Source organism: Meleagris gallopavo, chromosome 10 (assembly GCF_905368555.1).
Source record: "Meleagris gallopavo chromosome 10, MGAL_WU_HG_1.1, whole genome shotgun sequence".
NCBI classification, from domain to species: domain Eukaryota; kingdom Metazoa; phylum Chordata; class Aves; order Galliformes; family Phasianidae; genus Meleagris; species Meleagris gallopavo.
The window spans coordinates 3542976-3568981 of NC_139413.1; the positions used below are offsets into that span (position 1 = coordinate 3542976).

Consider the following 26006-nt stretch of genomic DNA (forward strand, 5'->3'; position numbering starts at 1 on the left):
GCAAGTTTAAATTCACACACAGGACAGATGACAGCAATCCATGGGGAGCCACACATTGCATGTGTGCAGGTAGACAGCAGAGGCCCAGCATACAGCCTTTCAGCTTCCCAAACCAAATGGACTGTACAAGAATTACTTCCTAGATCTCTAGCAAACCACTGATAAAGAGCAGGGGCTGTTTATTTTAAGTAGTTAGTGAATTACTTCTTTTGAAGTAACTCAGTACCTATAAAAGTAAACAAGGAAAGAAAGAAGCAGGAATACACTAAGAGACTAAGTTCAAAGGTTAATTGAAAACAAGTCCGTGAAACACAAAAAACCACCACTTCCCAACCTACACAAGCATCAATGCTAAGAGGGAGGACTGAAACTACATAAGCAAGCTCTCCCTTTGAAAACAAATGGAGAACAAAGTACTTCTTGTTTCAATCACTAGCGAAAGGAACAAATTCCTCTGTTGCACAAGGATGAAGAGCATCTTGCTTTTGTTTGTGTTTCAAGAGTCTCACACATCACTCAGAGACAATGGGGGAGTTTTAAAAGAACCATCAGGCTCTGCAGCAAAGATTTCTTATGGCACAATACCCCTGAACACACACAAGGTGTACAATGCTTCTCAAGCACTAACAGAACCCATTCAGCACGTGCCCCAAAGAACACTGGTTCAATTCCCCCTCAGATCACGAGGCAGAATGGGGCTGCTCTCATTACAACCGTCAAGAAGCCAACAAGAAAAACCAAAGTTTAGAGCCTACTTTGAGATTCTGCTTATAACTGTACAAACAGTAACCTAACGCTCAAGGGAAGAAACATACCCCAAGCAATGAAACTTCCAGATGCCACTTCCCGTGCGAGGCCCCTGGCTATGTGCTGACATCGTGACTCACAGGCTCGACAGCTTGTTTCATCTTGAAAGCAGCTCCAATCTCAAAACACATCTCCAGTGCTGGAAAGCACTCCTACCTCAACGCCTTTTGAATATAATTTTCTAAAGCATAACAGCTTTAAGAGAGATGTAACGGAACGCTTTACAGCATCGCTCCCCTCATTTTGCACCCCTGCTCGCACGGGCTCCAGCCTCTCCCCACACATCAGACGTGATTAGGGCTGAAGATGACTCAAGCACCAAGGAGCAATCACTCCAGTCTCGTTAAGACAAACAAGCCTGTGACATGATGAGGGAATATAAGCCATGCTCGTCTCTGATCTGCTGGAGATGTCCAGTCCACGTGGAGGTAAGCATCAGTGATTCGAAGTAGCTTGCCTGCTGGGTACTACATCAGCAGAGGAAAATTCCCTCGGAGCACTCTCAGACTGGCATCTGGTGACCCAGCTGTGCTGGGAATCGGGCTGCATCTTGAGCTCAGACTCTGCAGCAAGAGGTTTAAAGTGCTCAGGCTTTTATCAAAACATTTATTGAGCTTCTAAGCAGAGAACACTGCTTGATGGCTAGTTGTTAAGCAATGCTAGGAAAAGGAGTGGAAGAAATAAGGCAGTGAAGGAGTGAAAAGGAGTGAGAACACACCCAAGTGCTTTTTATTCAACTGCTTGCTATATTATGAAAACTGAGAAAGCTATTAGTGTTGTTCCAGTTGAGAATGGTAGTTAGGGTTACCCTTATCAAGAGTTATTCTTCTGTCCGAAGTCCAGTAGGCACCCTAAGGAGTCCTCTCAAACTGTGGAAAACCTTCACAGCTGCTCTCAAGCTCCTCATTTTCAGCAGAAAAGCCAGGTACTGCAACTAAATACTACCTGCAGAACTCCCTAGTGCCTATGCAACTTGTCCCCTGTTTTCTTCTGAAGCTCAGCCTCTGCAAGAAAACTGTCCTGTGGCTCAGTGACACAAACTGTTCCTTAACATGTTTGCAAGCAGTGCAAAAAGTAACTGCACTGTGAAAGCACGCTACACTGTCCTTTCGAGCTTAGTTACACACTGCCAGCTGTAAAAATCTGAATTGTCAGTCACAACAAAAACTGTAGTGTACACCTGAATTTAAATTCTTAGAAACATTCTTACTGCAGAAAAACTTTTTGCTGTGAAGTCATAGCGAAATGAGACTACCTTTCAATGAAGTGTTTAAGAGTTCTCTCTCAAATCTCCATCCAAACACACATTAAAGTTTGATTAGTAAATTTGCACTAGAGAGTATAGATCTTGCACTGTCAAGGACAAAGAAATTGGATTTGAGGACAAAAAATAATCTCAAACAAATATGACTGTCATACCAAATGACTAGAAAATCTAGGTTGTTTGTTCTGTGCAGTACAGCTATGGCATTTTTTTCCATTTCAAAGGAAAAATTAAAGTACCGAGACAAGTAGTGTCAGTAGGGAACAAACACTATACCATATCAGTCCCAAACATAAAATCCCCATGAACATTTCATGTGCCCTTTACAGTAAGGTAGAGATGCGACGTTTTGCTTAAGCAAAAACCCCATAGACTGCAGCAGAAGGAACAACAAACTTTACACAGATTGAGAAAAACTCCTCATTACTAATAAGTCATACAGCTGCAAACAGAATTCTGCATATGCACTCAAGCTCAAAATTTAGGTGCTTTTTCTTGATGTCAGTTACTTAGTCAAATAAAATCCAGCAGCACTTCTGTTAATTTGCCAGTTCCTGACTTTCTCTGTGACAGCACAACAAAGAACTTCAGACACAACTTAACACATAAACAACAGCCTAGCTAAATAAAAACTCACCTCTATAGTCAAAACCCCTCTGACTCAGTGAGCTGGATACCAGTGTCATCTTTGCAGCCCAGATGAACTACTCTGATCTGCAAGACTACAGCAGTGCTGTTTGTCATTTGGGAAGCTGTGTGAGTCAGACCAAGTTTGGAGGCTGCCTGCCAAATGGCCTCACTGTATGCTGAACCTTTTGCCCTCTACAGTATGAATTCTTACTACAGTTTGTAAGGCCCTAACAATGATAAACTACAAGGCAACAAGGTATATTTGGAGAATGAAGTGTTCTTGGTTTAGAAGTCAGACTTGATCCAACGCTATGTAATCCAATGCAGAGCGCCAGGGATTTACCTCTCTTCTAAAGCACTGCTGACTTGGGAGAAGAGATGAAAAGCAGAAAATATCCTCTCTGCCCTGGAAGAGCCATCTTTGGGAATTAAGTCACACATCTAATAAGTTAGTTATTTTCTTAGCTTGCATCACTATGAATATTCACAACTATGCACAATCATTCCTACTGCTATAGCCTCAGCTCCAGTTTGACCACATAACCAGTTAAAGCAAGAGGCCAGTTGACTGGCACCCCGGAGATGGTCTCTGTTGTGCTGTGATGTTTCCATATCCACTGTTCCTTTCCCCTCGTGCACAGACACATGTATTACCTTACCTGAGAACTGCCACTGAAGCCTGGAGGCTGGCTGTACTCCGTGGAGTCAATAATACTACTGCAAACACAAAAGAAATAGTCTGCTTAAATCACTGTACAATCATCCTTTATTATTTCCAACCTCTTCTACTCTCCCCCAACCTCTTTACATCCTGTAGCATACTTACCTTTGAAACCCATTTTATAGACAGGGAACACAATGCTGTTTTTTATCTGGGGATTCAGGAGTGATGTGGGTTTTTTGTTCTGTTTTTAATGCACAATGTCTAGAACAGAATGCTGATCAGCTCCGTACATACAATCAATTTGTTTACTGTCACACACAATTTAGTGTAGTACAATCTAATAATTTCTAATTAGAATGCAAATGGCATATCTTTTGCATGAAATATGCAGGCTAAGACATTCTGAAAAAACAACACGCTACCATTGGTTTTCAGTTCCTTTAAATTAAAAAAAAAAATAGAGAAGTTTAAATCTGTTGCATTTGAAACAGCAGCGTGAAGAAAAAGCTAAAGGAACCAGCTTAAGAAAGACACAAGTGTTCCAGACATCTCTGAATACACACAGAAAGACACCAGCAATGAAATACAGAACTCAACTCAAATACCAACAGCCAAGAGCGCTATTACTAGAAACTGCTATGCTACATACAGCTCCATAGTTAGTATTTATAATCACACAACATATCTAAATCCCTGCTTTTAAAACATAACATACACACGCCAACTCCAAACGTTTCATTTTCAAAAATGCAAAGGTATCTGATGGAGCCAAAAAGAGGGTGGTAAGTATGCTCTCGTTTATGGGCAAGATAAAATAAAATAAAATAAAGCACAGGAATCAGCTTAAAGCACACCTACTCAAAAATGTTAAGTGCACAACACCATTTCATTAATTACAAAGAACACATTACAAGTATCACTGTTTCTGATTTGTTCCTGAAAAAATCTTTTTTCTCCAACACTTCTGCTGTGTCATTTCAATTGATTTGGACAGGAGCTATTGCTCATTATTCTCAGCTCTACTTATAAGTTAACCCTAGATTTAAGCACCGCCTGGGAGGAGCTGAACATTTCTTTAAAAAGCTGCCAGAACATTTCTATAAGTCCTGGTTTTGGAAGAGATGGTTGCATGTACAGATGTTCAGGTAATGGCTGCCAGAAGAGATGGGCAGACATGACATTCTTGGTCACAAATCAAGTGGTCTGGCTGGAACGCCAGTCAGGGTACCTGCAAATCTAGGAGGATGAAATAGTGGCACTGGTGCTTAAGCATTTCTCTGAATGCTTTAAAGCTCTCCTGGAAGTAGAAGGAAGTAGAAACGGATGAGAGATGATTTTAAAGTATCGCTAGTGGCTAACTTGCAAGATGAGATTGATTGGAGTTCTGTAACAAGCAAGACAAAAGCTGCAAACAAAGAAAATCTAAGGGATAGAAATCATTATTTGCTGCTAGCTATTGCAAAGGAGAAATAGCAGAGTTGTTTCAAGCATGGTCAAGGACAATGAACTTTAAATTAGGACGTGGCCACATGAAATAATGAAACACATACAGTAGATCCTGCCAGGAACAGCATGGATAAGACACTCGGCTGGAAAGCAATGAAAAAGTACTTCTCTCTGAGACAGGTATAGCAGCAATTAACAGCAAAACACACAGACTCAGGGTGTCTAGTCTCGTTCTGCTGCAGGTTGTCTGGTGATGTAAAGCCTTCAGGAGTGCAGACGTCATTTCCCTAACCAGAATACAAATTCAAAGCTGTTTCTGCATGGTGCCTGAAGCTGAGTTAAGCTGGCATATGTTTGCATGTTTTCCATTTAAAAAACAGGAAGCAAATAATCAGAAAAATCAAAGTTTCCTCTGAACTCCTTTTAAGAAGCTGTAGCAGCAGGCTCAGTTAGGAAGTCCAGCTACACTAAAATGACATATTTAAAAACCTGGAATGAGAACAACAACACAGCAACCTGCCTCTGTAAATCACGTTTGTTATATTCTTATGAGATGGTAAGAGCAAATGCAGAGGAAGGAGATCAGGATTTTGGTAACTGAGGCCGAGTTACCAGGCAACTATTTTTTTTTTTTTTTTTTAAACATCAGAATCTCTCCCCAGAAGCACCTATTAGAGTGATGGTTTGTTATTGCTGTTACTGCCTGAATACCTAGCCACAGAGAAGCTGCTGCTTCTACCTCCTGTTTGCACCATCTACCCATACCAAAAATAGCACACAAGCCTGTTCTGACAAACCCAGAACTATTTGTTCTTTTTCCTATTCTTCCCATCTCGTTCTCTATTAGTATACAAACCCAGCAATCTGCAGTCCTGTAAACAAGTGGCATGCTATTACTCAATTGAATATTTCCTCACGCCCTGTACAAGCATAAAAGAAAAAACACACTTGTTTCTTGAAGCAGAGAACGCACTGAACATGATAGTTGCATTTGTTTTCTTGCTAAGCAACTCAGAAAGGAAGGTGGGGGGAGGCACAGTAATTTCACATTTTGAAGATGTTGGGGATGCATGAAAAAAGCAACAATGAAAAGAATTAATGAAACAAGGCTGTAATTTAGAGCAAGTAGCCGAATAAGGGCAAGTCAGTGGAGACCAGATAAAACTCTGAATTGCAGAGAACTATATTCTTGAGCTTTAAATTCAAAGGCTAAAGTTGCTTGGTGTTTTTTTGTTTTTGTGTTTTTTAAATCTCAGCAGGGATCTCTGATAGCCTTGTGCTATTTATGAGTTGTAGCAGTAAGTTTATTTGATTGCGTTTCATTATCAAGGTGTTTAGCATATTAACAAGTTATACTCCAGTTTAATATGCCATTTTAATTCAGGTAAAATGTAGAAAGTCTTTGCCACTTTAACATCATTTTAATGGAGAAGTGAAACTACCTCAAAAATATTTGTCTTTCATCCTTTCTAATTCACAGCACCAATAAAAAGCACTTGGAAGATAAAACATATCAGCTACTACAGAACTGGAAAAACCCGCACATTTTAAAGCTCCTATCAGTTGTCCTGCACCACTCTTTCCAAGGAGGAATCACAGCTAATGTGGGAGATACTCCACAAAACTTAGACTTAACATTAGGAAAAAGAAAAAAAGAATTAAGTGGTAGAAGTTTCCGGAATCAGACTTCATGTAATTTAAGCCAATTGAATTACTCGTATTACATAAAACCACATCATCTGTCAGGATCGGGGAGGGATAGAAGCCCAAGAGCCAGGTAACAAAGGATGCCTGTTCAGACATTGCCTTCACCTACCATTTCCTCCTGCACTACTCACAACTACCTCTTAACGCAGCAATGCCATCAAGAAACAGAAAAGCAATCAGCAAACCCACGTAGTACAGAAAGGCACTGTGTGTAATATATATCACAGTCCTGGTATTATGTTGTACAAGAGGGGACGGAAAAAGAGATTCAGACACAGCCAAGATAGAACAGAAGAAGCATATGAAGGAAGAAAACAGTCCCAGTCTCAGCAACTGCAATGGCCTGATCTACCATCATCTCCCAGCAGACCTCAGCTGAAACTCCCTGAACTATTCAGGACATTATCTTACATCTTCAAAAGCAAGGACAGAAAATAATTGACCCTTGCACACGAAATAAGGAGGCAGAAGAAATAGTACGAATTTCTCAGTAGACTGAAATCAGCGTAGGTCACACACAGCAGATACTCAAACCTTCTCACAAAAACTCTTGGGCTTAAAGTGTTATTTGAGATTTCAATAGATATACTTCTCTGGGGGCTTGTTTCGTTAATTTGCCCCAAGTAACAAAGATACATTTCTACTCGTAAATACAATCTTCTCAGAAAAAAAGGTTTCTACGCCTGAAGACGCTCAACGTGTGAGGAACAAATTCAGCCCAGCCCTTGCTGAAGTTATCCCCAAGCAGCAGTGACATGAAACAAACCACAAGCAATCTGTTTAATAGCCAACAACCAGAAAACTAGCAGAATCTGACAAAAATCTCATCAGCTTCACCAAACTGCTGCTTAGCAAAGCAGCAATTAACCCACACGGAAAACACACCCACACCCAAAAGCTGGGCAAGCAGCAAAGGACAAAGCAACAAATGCTGCTCCCCTCCATCTCTGCTATATTCTTCTCCTTTCCTCTAAAGCCAACTAGAACTTCCTAGAAACACTAGTGATTCTTTTCTCTGGGTCCAAAAATAGCAACTTAGTAAAAATTCCCAGCCACTAGTGCTGCACTCCTTACCAACGCATTGTTTCTACATCTCTCCAGGAGAGGAAATCTGATCGTTTCTGTCTAGCTTGCTTCTGAGCCACCAGGTTTGGAGCTGCTAATTACAGTAACGGTACCAAGAAAATTCTGTAACAGGAACCAACTGCTTACAGAACTCTTGCTATTAGAAAAACACACTTGGGAGAGGTAGGAGAGATGATTGTTTAATAACGTAACTTGGCCCTGTGAAATCAGAGCTTTCTTCCAACTGAAAAAAATATGGCTATAAAGAGCAGAGCACTTCAAACCTTGGCACATGCAACTTGGATGTAAGAAGCATCTGCAATTTTGTCATCAAGAAACCAGACTATGCAATATTCCAGACTAAAATCCACATTGAAAATATGTTATTAGAAAGGCATTTCATTAAATCAAAGCAGACAGTAGATAAACCGAATCAACACTGTGTGTTTTACAGTCTGATTCTGTAAGCCTGTACCTTTAGTCACTCGTGCAGAGTGGAAAAGCCAGAGGACACTGGCATCTTGCAAAATTATGTTTTCATATGTCAAAAAACTGCACAATGTTCAATACGTATTTAATAGTAATATTTCATACCATAGCAAAGGCTTATAACTCACGTTAACCAACCCATACTACATCTAAAACCATCAGCTTCTCACATCATCTGGATTAGAGAAGACTTTTCATCCAACCGTAAGCTCAGAGGGCAATTTTTCAACTGCTCTGTTCATGTGAATTTGTACCAGTAAAATCAAAACATGTAAATAGTGTACGGTACTGTATGGCACTTTTGCTTGTGTTTTGTGCATGGCATGGAGAGGACTAACAAGTACAGCACAGCATGTTCAGCTGGAGATCCAAGTTGCAAGTGGCAAGCTCCATACCTGTGTGAAGGTGAGGGAGCTTCAAACTGCGGCACCGTACTGTCCTCACTGACTGGGGAGTACAAGCCACTCATTTCCTGAAACAGAAAGCCAGATTACAGCAAAGCTGACAAAACATGAAGAGTAGGCACATTTCAATATATGGAATTTACATAGACTTCCTTGCATGTTATTTTTCCTAACAAAATAATGAACCGTAGCTGCAATTCTTCAATCCCCTCCTGGAAGCTTCCCCCTGAAGCAGGATACCTGAAGAAACCTTGATTTTTTTTTTCCTTTTTCTTTTTTCTTTCAGGTATTGTTCCTGACAAACCCAGGTATCAACTGGGTTTATGAAACCACACAGCTGCAGTGATTTTTTGCCCCACAAAAGGCAGTTGTAAAGTTTATACTCAAACAAAAAGAAAGTGGATTTAGTTAACATCCAAGAGTCCCTAACCCAGGACCTCCCTTAAGCACAGCAGAACAAGCAAGCTCTAGGCATATTTTTGAGACACATGCTAACTTTTATCCAGCAGCCTTTGCAGCTATAAAGTAATGTCAGATGTAGGTCAAAGAAAGAACAGCCACAAGACAACAGGGCAAAGGTGGTATTGTGCTCCAGACTTAAAGGAGGATCTATCAAGTCTTCTGTGGAGTAGGTGCACGAGGGAAACTTTACACATGAACTTGGCTTTGTCACTTCCAGTCTAATCACTTCAGTGCACCCACTGTACGAGATTCTATCTTTAATCCATTTGAGAAATTGAAGCTATGCAGGATGCTGCAGCTCATTAGTTAAGGGCCAAAATGTTCCAGGACATTACTGGTACTTTTAAAATTCCCACTAGGTGCCCATTAGTTGTTAGGTAAAAAGCGAGATATTTGTGACAAGAGAGATCCCAGGCTTCAGAGGTCAGCTCTGAGGTCGCTGTCACGCACTGGATGCATACCCCAGCTGCAGCCTGCTGGACTGCCAGATTAAAGAGCAGAAACCCAGGTAGCTAGATATTCTCCAAGGGACCCCACAGCTTTAAGAATAGCTTCTCCTAAATTTGAAAGCCTATTTTACCAGTCTAGCAAGCTAAGGCATATTTATTTCCCAAGAGCTGAGAAAGATTCAGGGAAGCCAGCTTGAAACACAGTGTTATCTGCTGAACTACAATTTGCATAGTTATCAGCTGAAGGGAAGTTCCTGCAGCTGTCAGTTCTATTTATACTTTGATAATTCATCAGCATGTGCATGAATTCAACATAAATGTAGAAATCTAAGAGGCTTTTGGGCAGTGGATGGGAGATGGGACTGACTGCTTGAGGCAAGCAAGAAGAACAGCAGCCACGCTACCTGATTCCCAAGAAGCTCTAAGGGAAATCTACTTAGAGAGGTGGCAAAATCTGATGCATTCCTAAAACAGTTTCCTACCTCACAGTCAAAACACTAAAATGACTAGGGGAAAGGATCAAGCAAAAACCTGAAGGACTGAATGAGGATAGCAGGATTGAGCTGATGGGCTTACAAATACTTAGAGAATAATTCTTAACAAAAAAATCTCAGGAGGATCCTGAGGATCGGGAAGTAGCAGATGGTTTCTGTTCTGACATGCAGTGGGAGCTGATTCTGCTCCTCTGCTCCTACCCTGCCTCTGCATTACAGCTCTCTCGTGCACCCCTGATGCATCTCCACTTCTACTGTGGCACGTTGCTAAGATTTAAACAGCCTGTACAGACTGCCAGAATAGGGCAACACAAAAATCATAAATCATGACCAATAAATTGGCTGTTGATTTCTAGCAATTATTCTAAAACACTACTCACAAAGAAATTGAAAGATATGATTATATAAGAGCTAGGTTTCAATAAAGCCCCCCCTTACTAACCTGCAGTCTGCACACATCAACTTCGTGAACAAATTAAAGAAAGAGCATCATCTGTTCATTTTCCCATTACTGAAGCAACTGCCATAAATTTAACACATCAGCCCCACAGCAAGGCAGACAGCTTGATGGAAAAGAAAAATTGCCAGAGTCAGAACAACGTCTGGGCACCTCACCTCTACTCGTTTAATATCTTCTTCCAGAACACTTAGCTCCTTCTGGATCTGCTCCAGTTGCTGTGGATAAGAGAATGGGAGAAATCTAAATCAATCTGCACAGCACCACTGCCAAGATAAATTAAGATCTTTTCAGAGAGAAACCTTAACTATTGTAACCGTAAGTAATTCAAAAGTCGCTAGGAGATGTTCACAGGTATAGATTAACATAAGTATGCACAAACTACTTTTAAGACAAAGTTGTTATTGTGAAACGGTACAAAACAAGAGCATGATGTACTTTGATTTTAAACACCAAGATTCACATTATTCAAAGTTACATTTCTACACTCCCATAGCACCTTCCATGCAAGATATTTATAACTTGTTTACAAGCACTGAACATGATCAGGCAATGACACCATGAACGAGACCACAATCACTTCATCCTTGAAGAAAATATGAAATACTTAGCTAAAAACTATTACGAACACTTCCCTTTCTAGGGGTTAATCTACTAATTGACAAGTTAAAGTTTATGGTAAGATTTTCAGATTGGCAAAAACACCCATTATGACCAGGGAGAGATTTGCTCCTGGTACCAAGCAAGCGTGGCATCACCTTAAAAGGTGCAAAACCTTGGATTACACCACAGATTCCAGCCAATCTAACAAAGGCCTGTCTGTGAAAGGCTCAGAAGGAAACTTCTTCCAAACTCACCAGCCACCACTTCCTTTCCCTTTTTGGGGTCACACTTATTTTTTCCCCTCTCCAACCAGACAGTGCCCTGGTTTGACTCATCACACACACAGCAAAGCCACAGACTTGATGCTTACTGCTTACTCCTAAGCAAGAGAATCACCTGCTCCCCAGCTCTAATTCTCATTCCTCATTCAATAGACATCTCCCATCCAGACACCCACACAGCCTGTGCACAGCCTCTCAAGACACATGCACCATGCTAGGTCAGAGCTCTAAACAGACCAACCTCAGCTTCTGTGCAAGCCCAACTCACCAACATGCACAACCCTAACCAGGAGAACTAGAAGTCCACCTGACTTTTCTCACCTTGCCATAAAGATCTACAGGCAGCTAGCACTGTGGCATTTGACCAGAAGCTATTATCAAGTTGGCAAGTCCACTGAAAGTGCATTAAGCACAACATTCTTTGAAGGCCAGTCACATTTTTGCCTTACTCTATTTACATCAAATTGACCAAAACTAAAATTATCAGTACTGCGTTACATATCAGTACTCTTAGTACGACATATTCCCAGGAATGTTTGGCAAACTGTTTCTGAAGACTTATTCCCTCCAGGGCCCTGCTCCTTCAAATGACAATCTTTTGCTTAAAGACTAAAATTCCCACTATTGACCAGCACAGCAAATACTGGCATGCTCTGCATCAGAAAATCCATTCTTTTAATCTACCTTTTGGACATGAAGAATGCTTCTGTGCCTAAAGACAGGAGAGGATTGCTGCATTCACACCTATTTCTAAGATGGCAGCATCTTCCTTGGAATGAGATGATGCTGTACCTATATCTTAGCCACCCTACTTTGAACTCTTCAGTTCACAATTTTAGTCACAGACAGCACAAGTTTAATGGTTTAAACCTAGAGTGTCACAGATAATTTACAAACCACTACACATAACAGATAATTCCATTTTCACTTGCAAAACCTACAGCAAGAATAGCAGGTGGTGCTATAGCTCCAAGATTAGTGGTAAAGTTAAATGACACTTGCACAGTATGGGCCCTGCCTGTGCTCAGCTCTAGCAGTCAAATACCATTAGTCCCCTGCTTCTATAAACTTATTTAAAAAGAAGTTACAAAACCTCACTTAGAAGTTCCAAAATTACAGCAAGGAAATGAGCTATTCTACAATAGACTGGACCATGGCCAAACTAGAAGACTGAAAAATAACTGATGGTTGTTGCCATCATGTAACCAGGAGACCTTTTTGCAGGCAGATACACTTCATTGGCCAGGTTTTAGCAACTACTGCACAGTGCCCAAAGTACCCAAGACTTCGTTTGCTGTTGCTAAATCTTCCTTCCAGCTACATTTAGACAAGTAATCACATTTATCAAGCAGCAGCAAGCCTAAAAAAAATGAGGTGTGTTGCACATTTACTTCAGGAAGAGTCTTCTGACCCCATAAGCATCAAATCAGTTACCGGTACTTGCACTGTGACCTTCTTTTTTGGTAGCTCAAATATCTCATGGTTTTGCTTTAGTCTACCAAAGTCCTTAAATCAGTCCATGTTCATTCCAATTCTACTCTGAAAAATGAGACTGCTGAATTATAATTACCTGCCACTGCAAAACATTTAAGGAAAGCTAAATGAATTATAGACCTCATAATATGCCCAGATTTATAGGCCCTTTGCTTGATTTTCAGTCATGTTGGGCTCAAAAAGCAAGCCAAGTCCTGTCTCACTGATGGGCAGAATCATTTCCGTCAAGGTTTAGATTAAGATGGCATAATGCTTAGAATGAATGCTTAAACAAATGCAAAAAGAAAACCACTTATTATGAACTCTGAGACACGGATGCTTTCCCCAAACTGAAAGGGCCACTGTGAATAAGCAGAAGTCTTCAATTCAGCAGCTGCAACAAACTCAGTCATTTCAGCTCCGCTGTGAATAAATTACAAGAAGCAGGTGTATAACATTCTGGTCCCAGAAAAAGAGCTTCAGAACATGCAAGTCAAGAACTAATGGACTGGAAAAATGGGATGTCAAAGATCTGCATGGCAATTAAGAAAAACAAGCTAATAGTACAACTCAGAGCTAGTCTCAGCTAAGCAGAACTTCAAAGACAAACAAGCTTACGCAGTGAACCAGCTGCACAGTATTCCAGTGAGAGTGCACAACTTGATTCCCACACCAGAAGAACAATCTCTTCCAAGTTCAGTCATTTAGAGGCTGCTGAAGAACTAACGAAATAAAAGGTGTAACTACTGGCAATATTCTTGTTCAGATGAACAGGCTAGCAGTAATAGGTCAAAACAGCAAGTAAAAGTAACAGCCAAGGAAAGAGACATCACAACCACAGAGGTTAGAACAGATTCTGGACATCCTCCAGTCCAACCCTGCTGCTAAGGAAGGTTCCCTACAATAGGTTACACAGGAAAGCATCCAGGTAGGTTTTGAGCATCTCCAGAGTAGGAGACTCCACCAACTCTCTGGGCAGCCCATTACAGTGCTCTGTCATCCTCACAGTAAAGAAGTTTTTTCTCATGTTAGTATGGAACTTTTATGTTTGTGCCCATTGCCCCTGCTTCTGCTACTGGGCACCACTGAAAAGAGTCCAGTCCTCATCCCCTTCACTCCTTCCCACCAGATACCTGCATTACCATCTATAACTGTAAAAGAAAAAGATCCCCCTTCAGTTCTTCTGAACCATGTCTCTCAGCATCTCCTCACAAGGGAAATAGTCCAGCACCCTCATCATTTCTGTGGTCCCTATCGCAGTTACAAAAGAAAAAAGTTACCACAGTAGGTAACGTATGGTCTCATAGCCTTCTTCTTACACAACCTTGCAGATCAGATTCCTTTCAGATCCCCAAGCAGTTCTCAGAAACCCTCTTGTTTGAGTTTGAAGCTGTCTAGAATCACAGAATTGCTCAGGTTGGAAAAGGCCTTAAAGATCATCAAGTCCAACCCCATCCTAACCTAACCATATTACCCTATGGGTAGTCTAGATACCAAATTCTCTAAAATCAACTTTCAGCTCTGGACTAAGCATATGAAAGGACATCCTCCAGCTACAGTTATGCAGAGATGAATGTGCCATCAATATCAAAATGCTCCTGACTTTCAATTCAAGAATCTAGGTTGGGAATATTAATTGCTACTTATACAGCACTAAACACCATGGTCAGAATTTGATGTCAGTTGGTTATCTAGCAACAAATGCAGTTGGGCACAGCGGGAAAATTGTCAACCTCATGCTCTTTATTTTTCCTGGACCAAGAACTTTCTTCATTGGCTCTGGTGAATTCTAGGTGCTCCCATCTAGACCAAGGCTAGAGTGCCTTGGTCTCAGTGCCACAGAGATGACCTGGAAACAAACAGACAAGAAAAACTCACGAGGCAGTCATTTGCCTTCAGCCAACTGGCTTTCCAAGTCTAGAAAAAGGATAGGAAAGAAATAGCAGAAGTTATTTTCTAAGGAAATACTGAGAAATTCCTAACGCAACTCCCACTGAACAGTTTAAACAGAACTTCTGGATTCACACTTTTGGAAACAAGCTACTGTGTGTCAGCTACACTCCTACAACACTCTGATCCAAAAGCTTCACGCATGCATCACTCTGTATACAATAAAGACAAAAACTCTCCACACAACATCCTCTTGCCTACATCTTGTCCTTCTATCACCTAGTCCACTAGCAAATTTGAATATGAACTCAGTATAGCAATAGCTGAACCTCAGATATCCAGCAAGATAAGTTTCTTCCCATAAAACTCAATATCTCAAATACAGCTCAGATCAGCTTTCCCTAGAAATCAGCTGGAAGTCCCATATGCCTCAGTGTTTTCCTCCCATTATTACATAAAGCCTGCTACATAGATCAAGTAGGTAAGGAAGTGATCTTCAGAGTTGAAAGAGATTTTAGGCCTTTAAGCCACAAGTTTTGACATCAACTTCCATTTGTTGACAACTTTACTGATGAAGTCTTTGCATGAGCGGAAAACAGTACAAGGTTTCTTTTGGAGCATTCTTTTTATCTTTGTACAAGTCTTTGCACATTATTTTCATTGGTTAATTGTGGGATACAAGCCTTTTAGACATATGAGCAGGCCACCCATGAGACCTGTCTTAATGATATATTTCTTCCCTGTGGTCAATAGTTCCTCCAAATGGCAAATACTTCCTCTTAGCAGGGGAAGAGCTAACAATGGTTTGAAGGCTACATTCTGATTAACACAAAATTCCTGCAGGCAGGAGGAGGGGGGAAGGCTGGCTAACCAAGTATGTTTCACACTTGTAATTTCTCCCAAGCCCTCTTAAAATAAATCCTTCAGTTCAGGTTGCAGAGATGATGCTTTGACCGCTTGCTGACACACTCGGGTAGAAGTCCACCACAAGAGGAAGATCACCAAGGCAGGGAACAAAACTGTTTAAAAAATTGAGATGGAGTCAGTTTAATAAATTTGTGTACAAGGCCACTTAACTCCCAGCATTAGGTTGCACCTTCCTTTCTTTAGGGAAATCTCCCCCAGCTCATTAAGGAACAACAGTCAGCTATTACACACTGAGATTTCTATGATAATCCCTAGCTGTCTGCTCATACCCCAACTGCATCCTTGGCTTATCACTACAGTCAGAGCTCACATGTCTAATTGAGCAGCTTAGAAATGCAAATAGATTTAAAATACCAGTTATTTAAGTGCAACGCACAGGAAAGAGTACTATAGCTATAAATTTACCTCAGGAGCCCTGGAATGTAATCAAGACTATATGACAACATAAGAGCATGACTGATTTCTAGTTCTGTCACCTCCTCTTGCTTATTCATTAGTTCATCCATGTGTGTATGCACAGAACAATAAGATCTGACAGGTGAAGTGATTAACACAAGCTAATGACATCCCTGGAGAATTCATGCTTATAATTCCCTGCAATTATCCCACAATAACTAATAACTCCTCTTATTTTTAGTATTTAACATGCTCACAGGATGGAGTACGTGGAGACGGTTGGATAGATGCGTATCTGAGGCTGAAAAGGGTGACAATGATTCTGAAATGCTGAGCAAGCATTCAACACAGACAACCTGAGAACAGTTCAGGATTACTCCGCTGCCACGTGATGTTGAAGAGATGAAGACAGCTCCCTTGCACTGGCTGACACTGAAAAGGTCTTGTTTGGTAAACAGGAGAGACTTAATGTGACCTTATTAGAAATAAAAAAAATATAAATATAAAGTAGTGACAGCTGCCAAGAGAAGCACCTAGATGATATCACCTGTACAACTTGATTTGTGACAGCAGTTGTTCAACTCCACCTTGCGTAAATGTGCTACTTCACAGAAACATTTAGCAGACTGCCCATCAAATAGCTGTGCTAAAAGTGCTTTAGGACAAAGTACATATACACACAAAATACTCAGATTCATAGATATGGTGGTACCTAGCTTCATGTAGTAGCGTTCAAACCACGACAAAGTAATTGGTTAAGTCTCCTTAAACTGATAACTGAGCAGAGTAGAGTTTTGGTAGCAAGAGAGCTGATACCAGCAGTAAAATGTTCAAAGTGAACAAACAATCATTTAAAAATAAACAAAGTTAAACTTGAATAAAGTATTTATGCAACACAGCTAAGGTAATAGCATCAAATTTGTAATTTTATAAGAGTCACAGGTTGATGTATTTGGTTTCCCTTGAAAACAGTAATAAAACACAAAGTCAAGCTTTTCATTATTAAACTTGACCTTCTAGACTCCTTGGACCTTTGATTTTAATAGAAGAGCTCGATAGATGGAAAAAAAAGGGAAGCGTGCATCCAATTAACTCTGCACTCATATGGAAAGGCAATGCTAAGTTTGTCTTTGAGAAAACCAGCTATTGTGGATGATCAATACACCCATTCACTATAAAACTACCCGTTATTTTGTTTAGAAAATATTTTCAGGCTTCAGCCATTTGTTTTCAATCTTTTCCCAAGTCAGATTCTTTTTTCTCCTGCTAGTATTACCAAGGATTTTTTTTTAGCCATATTGCCACAGGTCAAAAAGAAAACAAAACAACCTTTAAAAAAAAAAAAAAAGAACTTGCAAATACCTTTGTGCAAAATACATGCAGTAAATTTCAGCTTGAAAGATCAATGTTTTGGAAAGTTATGAACACATCAAAACAGAATTTCTAATGGAAACTTCTGCAGGTACTGAACTTCACATTTATCTTCTGGAGAAATGATGAAAGTGCAAGAAAGAAGCATTTGTCAGAAGACTTGACTACAGCAATATTCTGAATTCTTAAGTATGAGTCTGTAGAGTTTTCTTCTAGATGTAACTCCCCCTTTAATAAGTGAAGTCATCACCATTTCATGAAGGCAGGAGGAAAAAACTTTTGAGTGAAACAAGCAGAGTTACAGGTGGTAAATTATATGCTCTGAACATGTTGTAATGAAATATTATACAAGTACACTAACTCCAGGGCAAGATCTGCATTAACTAACAAAATTGACAGTCCCGAAGAAATTGCAGTCTGTAATTAATAAAAGCTGTTAATAAAATCATGCAATAAATAATATTCAAAGAGGCACACTAGGAAACAAAGTTACCAGGCAATTTTGTATTTCTTTGAAGATTTAAAACAAAAATTTGAAACAGATACTCAATCATACACAAAAGAAGCTGTAACTTACTGAGTGAAGTTGCAATTACTCACTCTGCAGTCATCTGTACTGGAACCAGGTTTGAATTAGTAAAAACAAAAAGAGTAGTGTTCCTTCAGACTCTCCCCACAAAAATAAAGCCTGCTTACATGACTCACAGCTCTGTCAAATATGTTAAACATTCCAGAGTCTTTGCATGTTGAGTTCCATCTTTATTTCTTAAAGTCACCTATTAAAGCATCAAAAGAAACTTAAAATTTGTTAAAAGATCCAATAACTTTTCCTGTGCTTTACTGCTTTATTAAGATAGTCATTTGGATCCCTCTTCCAAATTAATACTTCAGTGTTTCTGCAGACATCTGCATGCAGGTTAATACTTGGATGCATCATCATCATAGGCACAGACCACATCCTTCCCCAAACAGCAGCTCCTCTGGAAGAAATCATTTGGTAAACAGAATGGAGTATTTGTAACAAACACTGCTGACTATGGGAAAGATATTGGGATGACTATAAAGAACCAACTGGAATAATTTAGCCTGTTGGTAGAACTGGAGTCTTGAATGATGAAAACAGTTTTTTTAAAACCTTCCTACTGACTAATTTGTGTTTTCCACACTTCTATCCATTGTTTCTTATCTTCCTTATCAGGTGAAAAGAAAGATTGCAAGTGCAAGTCTGACAAGGCTTCATTTCCAAAAAGATGAATGGCAAGGCCAGATGCTAACCACTACAGCAAGCTCAGAACTGACAGGCTTGCACAAATGTCTTTTGAGATGTGACAGCCTGCATTTGATGTTAGAACACAAAAGGGGGGGGTTGATAAGAAATAACATCAGAAGTAGTCTTGGCAACAGAGGGAAAACGTAAGCAGGGACAGAAAGGACCTGAAATAGATCCTCTGTCCCAGCAGGCTTCAGGATGCTCCCAAGGCCCCGTTCCTAGCCTTAAGAAGTGATGTCCATTACAACTGAAGCTAAGGGCAAACACAGATGATATGGGAAAGGTTTCCCAGGTGCTGGATATTATTGCCAGTAGAGGAACACTGCACACGCTAAAAAATAAAAAGAAAACACAGAAGTTATGCATTCCACCCAAACGTAAACTAAAGCAGGCACTAATAGCAAATCCTTCTGGGAGAGTTGTTTTAACTCCTTCAGCTGCAGTAGTGCAAAGCAGAGTAGTTTTTTCCATGGCACTGACCTAAACATTGCATAGCTGAGCCATCCCAGGATTTCTCAAGTAAAGAACACCCCAGCCAAGCTCTGCATCAGCCTCCCAGACCAACAGAGTTACTGTGAAACTTGGGCAATCTCTCAGTCCCTCAAAGCTGCACCGTATCTTCACAGAAGGTACTTACTGAGTGCAGTTGGACAGTAGCCAGAGCCCACATTAGTTCTGCTGTAAAGACGGGTCAAATTTGTGACGTTATCTGCATAATCCTAAATATTATATGAAAAAAATGATAGCAGGCATACAGCACTCCTCAATCTACAGAATAACTATTAAAAAAATGAAAGCTTAAAGATGTCTTAGCAGTTTCAAGCAGCGCTCAAGTCTCCGCTGTTTAAACAAGATAAAAAGACAGGAATATGTATTTCTTTCTTAACCTTGAAGGCTCAGACAAATAGCTTCATATTAAACCAAATAAGTGGACAACTTCATTGATACCTCTAGTATAAGATACCCTAGATATCCTCTAGCATATGTTTTGCTTTGAAGCTCAGGTATCCTGATCTGCAATATTGTGCTGTACCTAGCTTAGCAAGTCTCAAACTCCACACAAGCATTCGTACTCAGTTTTCCTCCCCAATCCCATCCCCCCTTTTTTTTTTTTTCCTTCCCCTTTTTCCTGTTACCCCTGTTGGTGGTTCTCATCAGAAGGCTGTGGATGTCTATTAGGATAACTTCCTTTAGGAAGTTTTGTGTAAACAAATCATGCCATTCTGACCAAGGTTGCTCACGTGCATCACCTTTACGTGATTCAAGTTTGCAATAAGCTGCAGACACACTGCTGGGTCTCACATTTTTCTTTCAACAACAACAACAAAAAAAAAAAACAAAAAACCAGCACTTTCTAGAAAGCTCATTCTTTTGTGGTTTTCACCATCATTTCTATAGGTTTCTGGGAAATTTCTGCTACCAGAGTGTATACTATTGCACGACAGTAAGCAACAAGTTCCAAACCATGAAAGACAATGCATGATATGGAAACATCTTTCATTCCTTGAGACATTCATTTTGAGACAACTAAGAAAAGAGCACAGACTATTCATTCTTTTTTGACACAGCATTAGTCATGGCATTTGATACTATCAAATTAAGACAGACCACAATTTCACTCCTTCTCAGTCTTACAATTTTTCCATCACAGAAAAAACAAACCTTGAAGAGCTGGGTGAAGCATGTTGGAGGAAGGGAAATAACTTTATGACAAAACAACTTGAAGATAAAAATTCTACATTAAATTCACATCAGCATGAGACAAAAAGGCAAAAAAAAAAAAAACCCGAAGCTGTCACATGGTAAATATATTAGATTGCAAGGAAAATTGTTTGTCCTCTGCATGAGGACTTCCCCAAATACGCCTTGCTTTATTTGCTGAGATAATGCCAGACTTTCACATCACTTAAATAGAAATGAAGTGACAGAAAGCAGCAGACACCACCTCACACACTGAATAAAAACAAAGCACATTACCTCTCGTTTGTTTCTTCTGGCAACTTTGAGAAATTCCATAAGAATCTGCAGCTGGGCAGCATGGGACTCCTGTAAAATAATAAATAAGGGTGTGCAACTCTTTCACAGTACGAGAAACAAGCATTCATACACAGCACATTCATATTTTCACTTAGCAAAGAAACAGCTTTCATTCAGAGATGAGGACAAGAAAACGGATTATTAAGGCAGTTTATAAGAACAGTAGTTTTACTTGCCTCACAGGTTTTAAAGATTTTGTTTGGTTCTTGACAAGTTTTAACATGAAAGAAGAAACCCTTGTAACAGTTCTTGTTTGTGTATTTCTGAAGGCTTACTAAAAAAAAAGTGTTTCTTTTTTTTTTTTCCCTTTTGCTACACCTGAAATTGCTTTTGGAATGCACATTCTCTGCACACTTGTCTATCCTGGAAGATCGTTAGCATTCACTTCTGCAAATAGCACACTGAAGTATGAAATACTTCTATGAAAAACATCTCCCAAAACGAACACTTGGGATTATGTAAAAAGACATGATGGCTGCTGAAGATTTTTCCTGAATGGAAGACAAAGTCATTGATGAAACTAAAACATATTTCTAGCCTTTCCAGAATAAGTTATCTCCATCAAACTTCGGCTTAATAATTACACCCAAATTTGCTAAAAACTTACAGAGAAGAGAAGGAGGACCTCAAGAGGGAATAAAAAACACTTCAGAATATAGTCCTATAGTTGCATTCCAGTATTCTGAAGTTTATTTTCACAGTCTGCAGAAACATTTGTCACTGAAAGACTGTGAACATTCAGTCAAAAAATTTCATGACGTCAACACACACAACCCATTAAGGGCAGAGGGGACAGAAAACGTAAGGACATTAGGATACAAGGAAATAATTTTCTCCCTTGCAATTTTCTTATTCTCTCCCTACTCCTGTGACTGTAATTAAAAAGTAAAGCAAGTAAACGCAAAAAAAATGCAGTCAGGCATTCTTCAAGTGTAAAAGGATGGCTTTTTACTTTGTTTTTTGAAAGTTAAGTACCCTTACAAGATTTTCCTGCTCATAAGTACTTATAAGCTCAATCATGTTTCTTTGTTTCACATTTGACCCAAGTGACAAACAGGCTTGAGAACAAAGAAGTTTTACTTTGAAGCTAGAAACTATACTCCCACCCTCATCACCAAATGACAGTGGAAGAGTTACGTACAAAACTTCACCCTCATACCCCAAAGAGGGATATAATCTTGCTCAAATAAATATTTGTGTTACTCCCCCACTATCAGAGGCACAGACTGAGTAAATATAGGTTCTACAGGAATAAGATACACAATTTCCAGTACAACTTCTTCCTCACCATTTCAATCTTACTCGAACTTCTCTTATCCAAAGTTTGTAATCCAGTTTATTTTAGAAGATCTAGCTCTTATAACCGAAAATGGTCATCTGAGACCAATGCCATAGAATGGCTAAATATCTAACTATCCCAAACCAATAACATCACTGATCAATCATAGGAACAGCTAGCTTCACTCTGCACAGATCTTCAAACTGTCTTAATATATAAAAGGCACAAAAAAAAATCAAACACTTACTGCTTCTAATTGCTTCTTCTTTTGCACCAGCAGTTCCAGCATCAGGTTGACATTAGCCAAGTCAAGATTGTCTTGATCAGTTCCCAACAAATCTTGAATTATCTGCCACCTGTGGCCATTCTAGAAAGAAAATGAGAGACATTGGACAGAAGGTTCAAGAAATTCAGGGCTATATCCAGCAACAAGCATCAGAACTGCACCATTTCATCCCTTTGTAAAAAATTTCAAAGCAGTCTTTGGAAATCAAAATCCCCAACTCTCCCACAAGTGCAGGAAATAGCTCTTCTGTCCCACTGCTGTGTAACTGCTTATCTCGTTTGGAAGATATTTTGAGAATCCGTGCTTTATGAGAACACAGCTACTGCTAGGAAAAGATTATTACACAGCCACAGTTTTATTTGATTTGTGCCCTAGTTTTTGAGAACATATTTCTATGGGGAGGAAAAGAACGCATGTTTATGGAAACTCAGTTGAATTATATCCACCTGAAATATTGTTAAGTGGCAATACCTTTTAATTTTTTTAACCAAGGAATACGTAAAGCCTTTATGCTAAATTCAAATGGAAGAAAGTAGCATCAGCCCATTTCTTTTATGGCCCCCCCTGCCCACACTATTCCTCTTAAGTGTATTTTCGTGGGAAACAGAAGAGCAGGAAAGGAGATGGAGCTCAGCAGGCTGATCTTTTCATCCGACTTGTTAGAGCTAAAAAGAACTCCTTGGAGAACAAGCACACTACCATACACCCCAGACTTCCTTCCCTGAAGGTTGTTTGCCCTTCTTATTCTCAGTAAAGTTAGGCAAAAAAAAGTATCTTTCAGAAGAGAAAAGACTGAATTATAGGTTAACACTAGCATAGCTTTACATTAGGAAGACTCAGGACGCAGCTGAAAGGTCTTTGGGCCTCCTAAAACCTAAAGCTGGATCAAAAACCTTGTCCTCAAAAGCTATGACACTAAATCAAGATATTTAGGTTTGCAAGAACTATAAATGCCTTCCAATCTAAAGCAGACGTTTTCTAAGAAGCTATAGAGTATTTGTATTGGCTACATTAAGACAAATAATGTAACATCCATATAGAACATTATTCCTTTTTACACAACACTTAAAACCTGTGGGAACAGCACAGACAAAAAAATCTCAATTTCAATCTGGAACAACTAGAAAAAAAATATATGTATCACTTCAAATCAAGTCAATATGTTAATAGAGAAATTTTCAATAATACAACCTAGAATAAATTTCAGGGTGTACTTTTACTCTTCTAAGAATGGAAAGAAAGAACAAGCATCAGATTCATGAAAAAGAGAAGTTAACAGTGAACTTGCTGAACTGTTGAAGATTTTTATTTATTTAATATTTTGAAGGAACAGTAATAAAAGACAAAATATTAACCTGAAAATTATCAATCTGGAAAGAAATTATTTCCAGAAATGGAAAGTAATTGGAACACTGTTCAAAGGCTTGTCAAGCTCATTAGGTCAGGTTGAGGTATTTGAGTAAAATGAGATGTACAGAGAAAGAAGGACTCGTCTCTGCAGATATCAGATTCTAGAACTGCACTTTCAGTATGGAGAAGAATGCTGTAGATTTGTTAATGCTACATGCAATATGAATCTTGCCTTAGCCATCACTGAAGGGACCAGGAAACAATCTTTATGTACTGCTGCTATTACTTAATGAATTCTACTAAATGATTCAGAAAGTTTCAGAGATCCCTTAATGTGGTTTCTTCAATTAATGAGACAAATCCACTGCCAAGAAACGGCGCTCAGCGCAGGATTCGTTTGCTGTAACATGTCTCAACTTCTTTTATTACATTTGATGTTAAGAGAACAGGCACATTAAGTGGCACGTGCAGCATCAAGGCTTCTTGTTTTAGAAGACGTAGTATTTTTGTTTGCTGGCAAAAACAGATAATAGTGTTTTTGGAGTAAGGTCATGGTAGATTTTCCACTTACTGACAGTTATCTAACATAGAGGCATCCAAAAGTATAGTTTTAATGGTGCACTGTGAGAAAGCAGAATTGATTTCCAAAAAAGCTACTGCACATTCCTTCAGGTTAGCTGCACGAATTTTAAAGCCAGGTATTAAATCCCTTCTGTTTTATCTTCAGTAGAAAGTGGGTGGTAAGTAAGCCAATGAATCTTGAAAGCAAACTCTTTTCTGAAGCACACAGCTTCCGGAAGCATTGTTTTCTACAATGTAACCCCTAAATTAAGAAGGCCTCAATAGAGATTTCATTTATTTATTTACTTATTTTAAGTGAACAAAACATATTTACTTTGCATCCTTATTTAGGAGTTACGGAAGCCAAGGAAGGAAACCTGAAGAACTAAGACAAATACTATGCAAGTTTTCTGATTAATATCATATACTGTTCCGAAATATACAAAAGCATCCACTGCTACAGCAGAGGGATTTCCTCTAGAGAACACAGCCTAAATTGCACTCTGATTCCACAACATGAACGAAGTCTAGAAGAGAACCAGGCAGTTGTATCTGGGATCAGAGCCAGTACAGCAGTACTCCAAACACATCTTTCTCCCTCTTGTGGTTAGTATTATCCTTCCTTCAATTTCTCTTCAGAACCTAACCTCTCACACATGATCAGACAAGCTCCTATTACTTATTAGTCTTAATGCAGCCGTAATTTCCAGCACTGAATAAAGATGGTTACCTTAAATAAGTGTGCTTTCACACTTATTTCTCAGGTTATACTCAGTTCACTGCAGGACATTCAGTTATGCTAAGTAACTAACAACCTGCTTCACCTGTATGAATGCTGGCAGGAAGAACTGGAGTTAACAAGGCTGTGGAGATACAGTGCCACTGGTATTGGTGTTATTCCCTCACAAAGCATATTAAAACACCAGCTCGACAATATAATCTCTAATAAATTAAGCCACATAATGACAATCATTGTACAGAATATTTAAATAAATATAAAGTAAGAAAGGTTGAACATACGGTGCTACTCACTGAATGGTCCAGTTTGAATCTTTTCTCCTCAGATCTCTGTTTTTGTTTAAGAATAAGTTCATTGACTGAAAGAAAAAAAAACCAACAAAAAAAAAAACAAGTATCAGAAGAGAGATTTAAGAGCTCAAATAAAATATGAGAAAATCCATCCCAATTCTTATTTTCAATTACACAGACAGTTCACTAACAACTAAAACAGTATGAAGTTGCAGACATTTTTCTCTAATCAGTTTACTATCTGGACAAATTTCTGCAAAGGGTATAAAGATAAATAAGAAGTCATCAGCAAATACAATGCCTACACATTAACAAAATTGCTCCAGTTCATTTTTCTAAGCACCAGTGTATCTGTCTTGGAACTAAATAACACATAACAGAAGAGTTTGAAGGAGACAAAACATCAACAGATTTACTACAGGCCAAGAACAAGTGCAGCCAAACTTTCTCCTTTATATCACTATGTTCATTGCTTAAGATATTTTATTTCACACCAGTAGTGTAAAGAGATAGAAGTAAGCTCACCCCTTCCCATACACACACCTCTTTTTCTCCCAATACAGACCCCTTAACTGTAAGTGTACAGAAACAGTGCTTCAGCCTAACATATCCTCCACGACTTGTCTTAGCACCACCTTCAGCACTGCATGTTTGGGTAAGTCAGGGTGCCTGTTTCTGAACCATGTGCTGGCTACTCTGGCTCAGAGGCTATTACTGAATGGATACCCCAGCTATGAAATCAAGATTTGTTCTATTTTGGTATTTCATACTCCAACATGTTTCACTTGGATCTTTTCTCCCTGTAACACAGTATTTAACTATTCTCCTTCTTTGTTTCTGCAGCAATTAATTAGCACTGTGCACATGTACAAATATTTTCTGTATATAATTTAGACACAAAGATGCATCACATGA

At 39.3% G+C, this 26006-nt stretch overlaps 1 protein-coding gene across 3 annotated transcripts in view; it reads right to left on the bottom strand.

Annotated features, from left to right (window-relative positions):
* Positions 1–26006, bottom strand: part of COP1 (COP1 E3 ubiquitin ligase) — a 128297-nt gene that overhangs the window by 93486 nt on the left and 8805 nt on the right. For 2 of the 3 annotated variants that reach the window (XM_085232297.1, XM_085232295.1), the window contains exons 4-9: positions 25083–25159; positions 22113–22232; positions 20527–20595; positions 10497–10556; positions 8468–8544; positions 3361–3418 (exon numbers count right to left, since the gene is read on the bottom strand). In XM_085232297.1, coding sequence (XP_085088423.1) covers positions 3361–3418; positions 8468–8544; positions 10497–10556; positions 20527–20595; positions 22113–22232; positions 25083–25159 — 461 coding nt within the window. The remainder of the gene's footprint in view (positions 1–3360; positions 3419–8467; positions 8545–10496; positions 10557–20526; positions 20596–22112; positions 22233–25082; positions 25160–26006) is intronic. The other variant, XM_085232296.1, reaches the window with a different exon arrangement.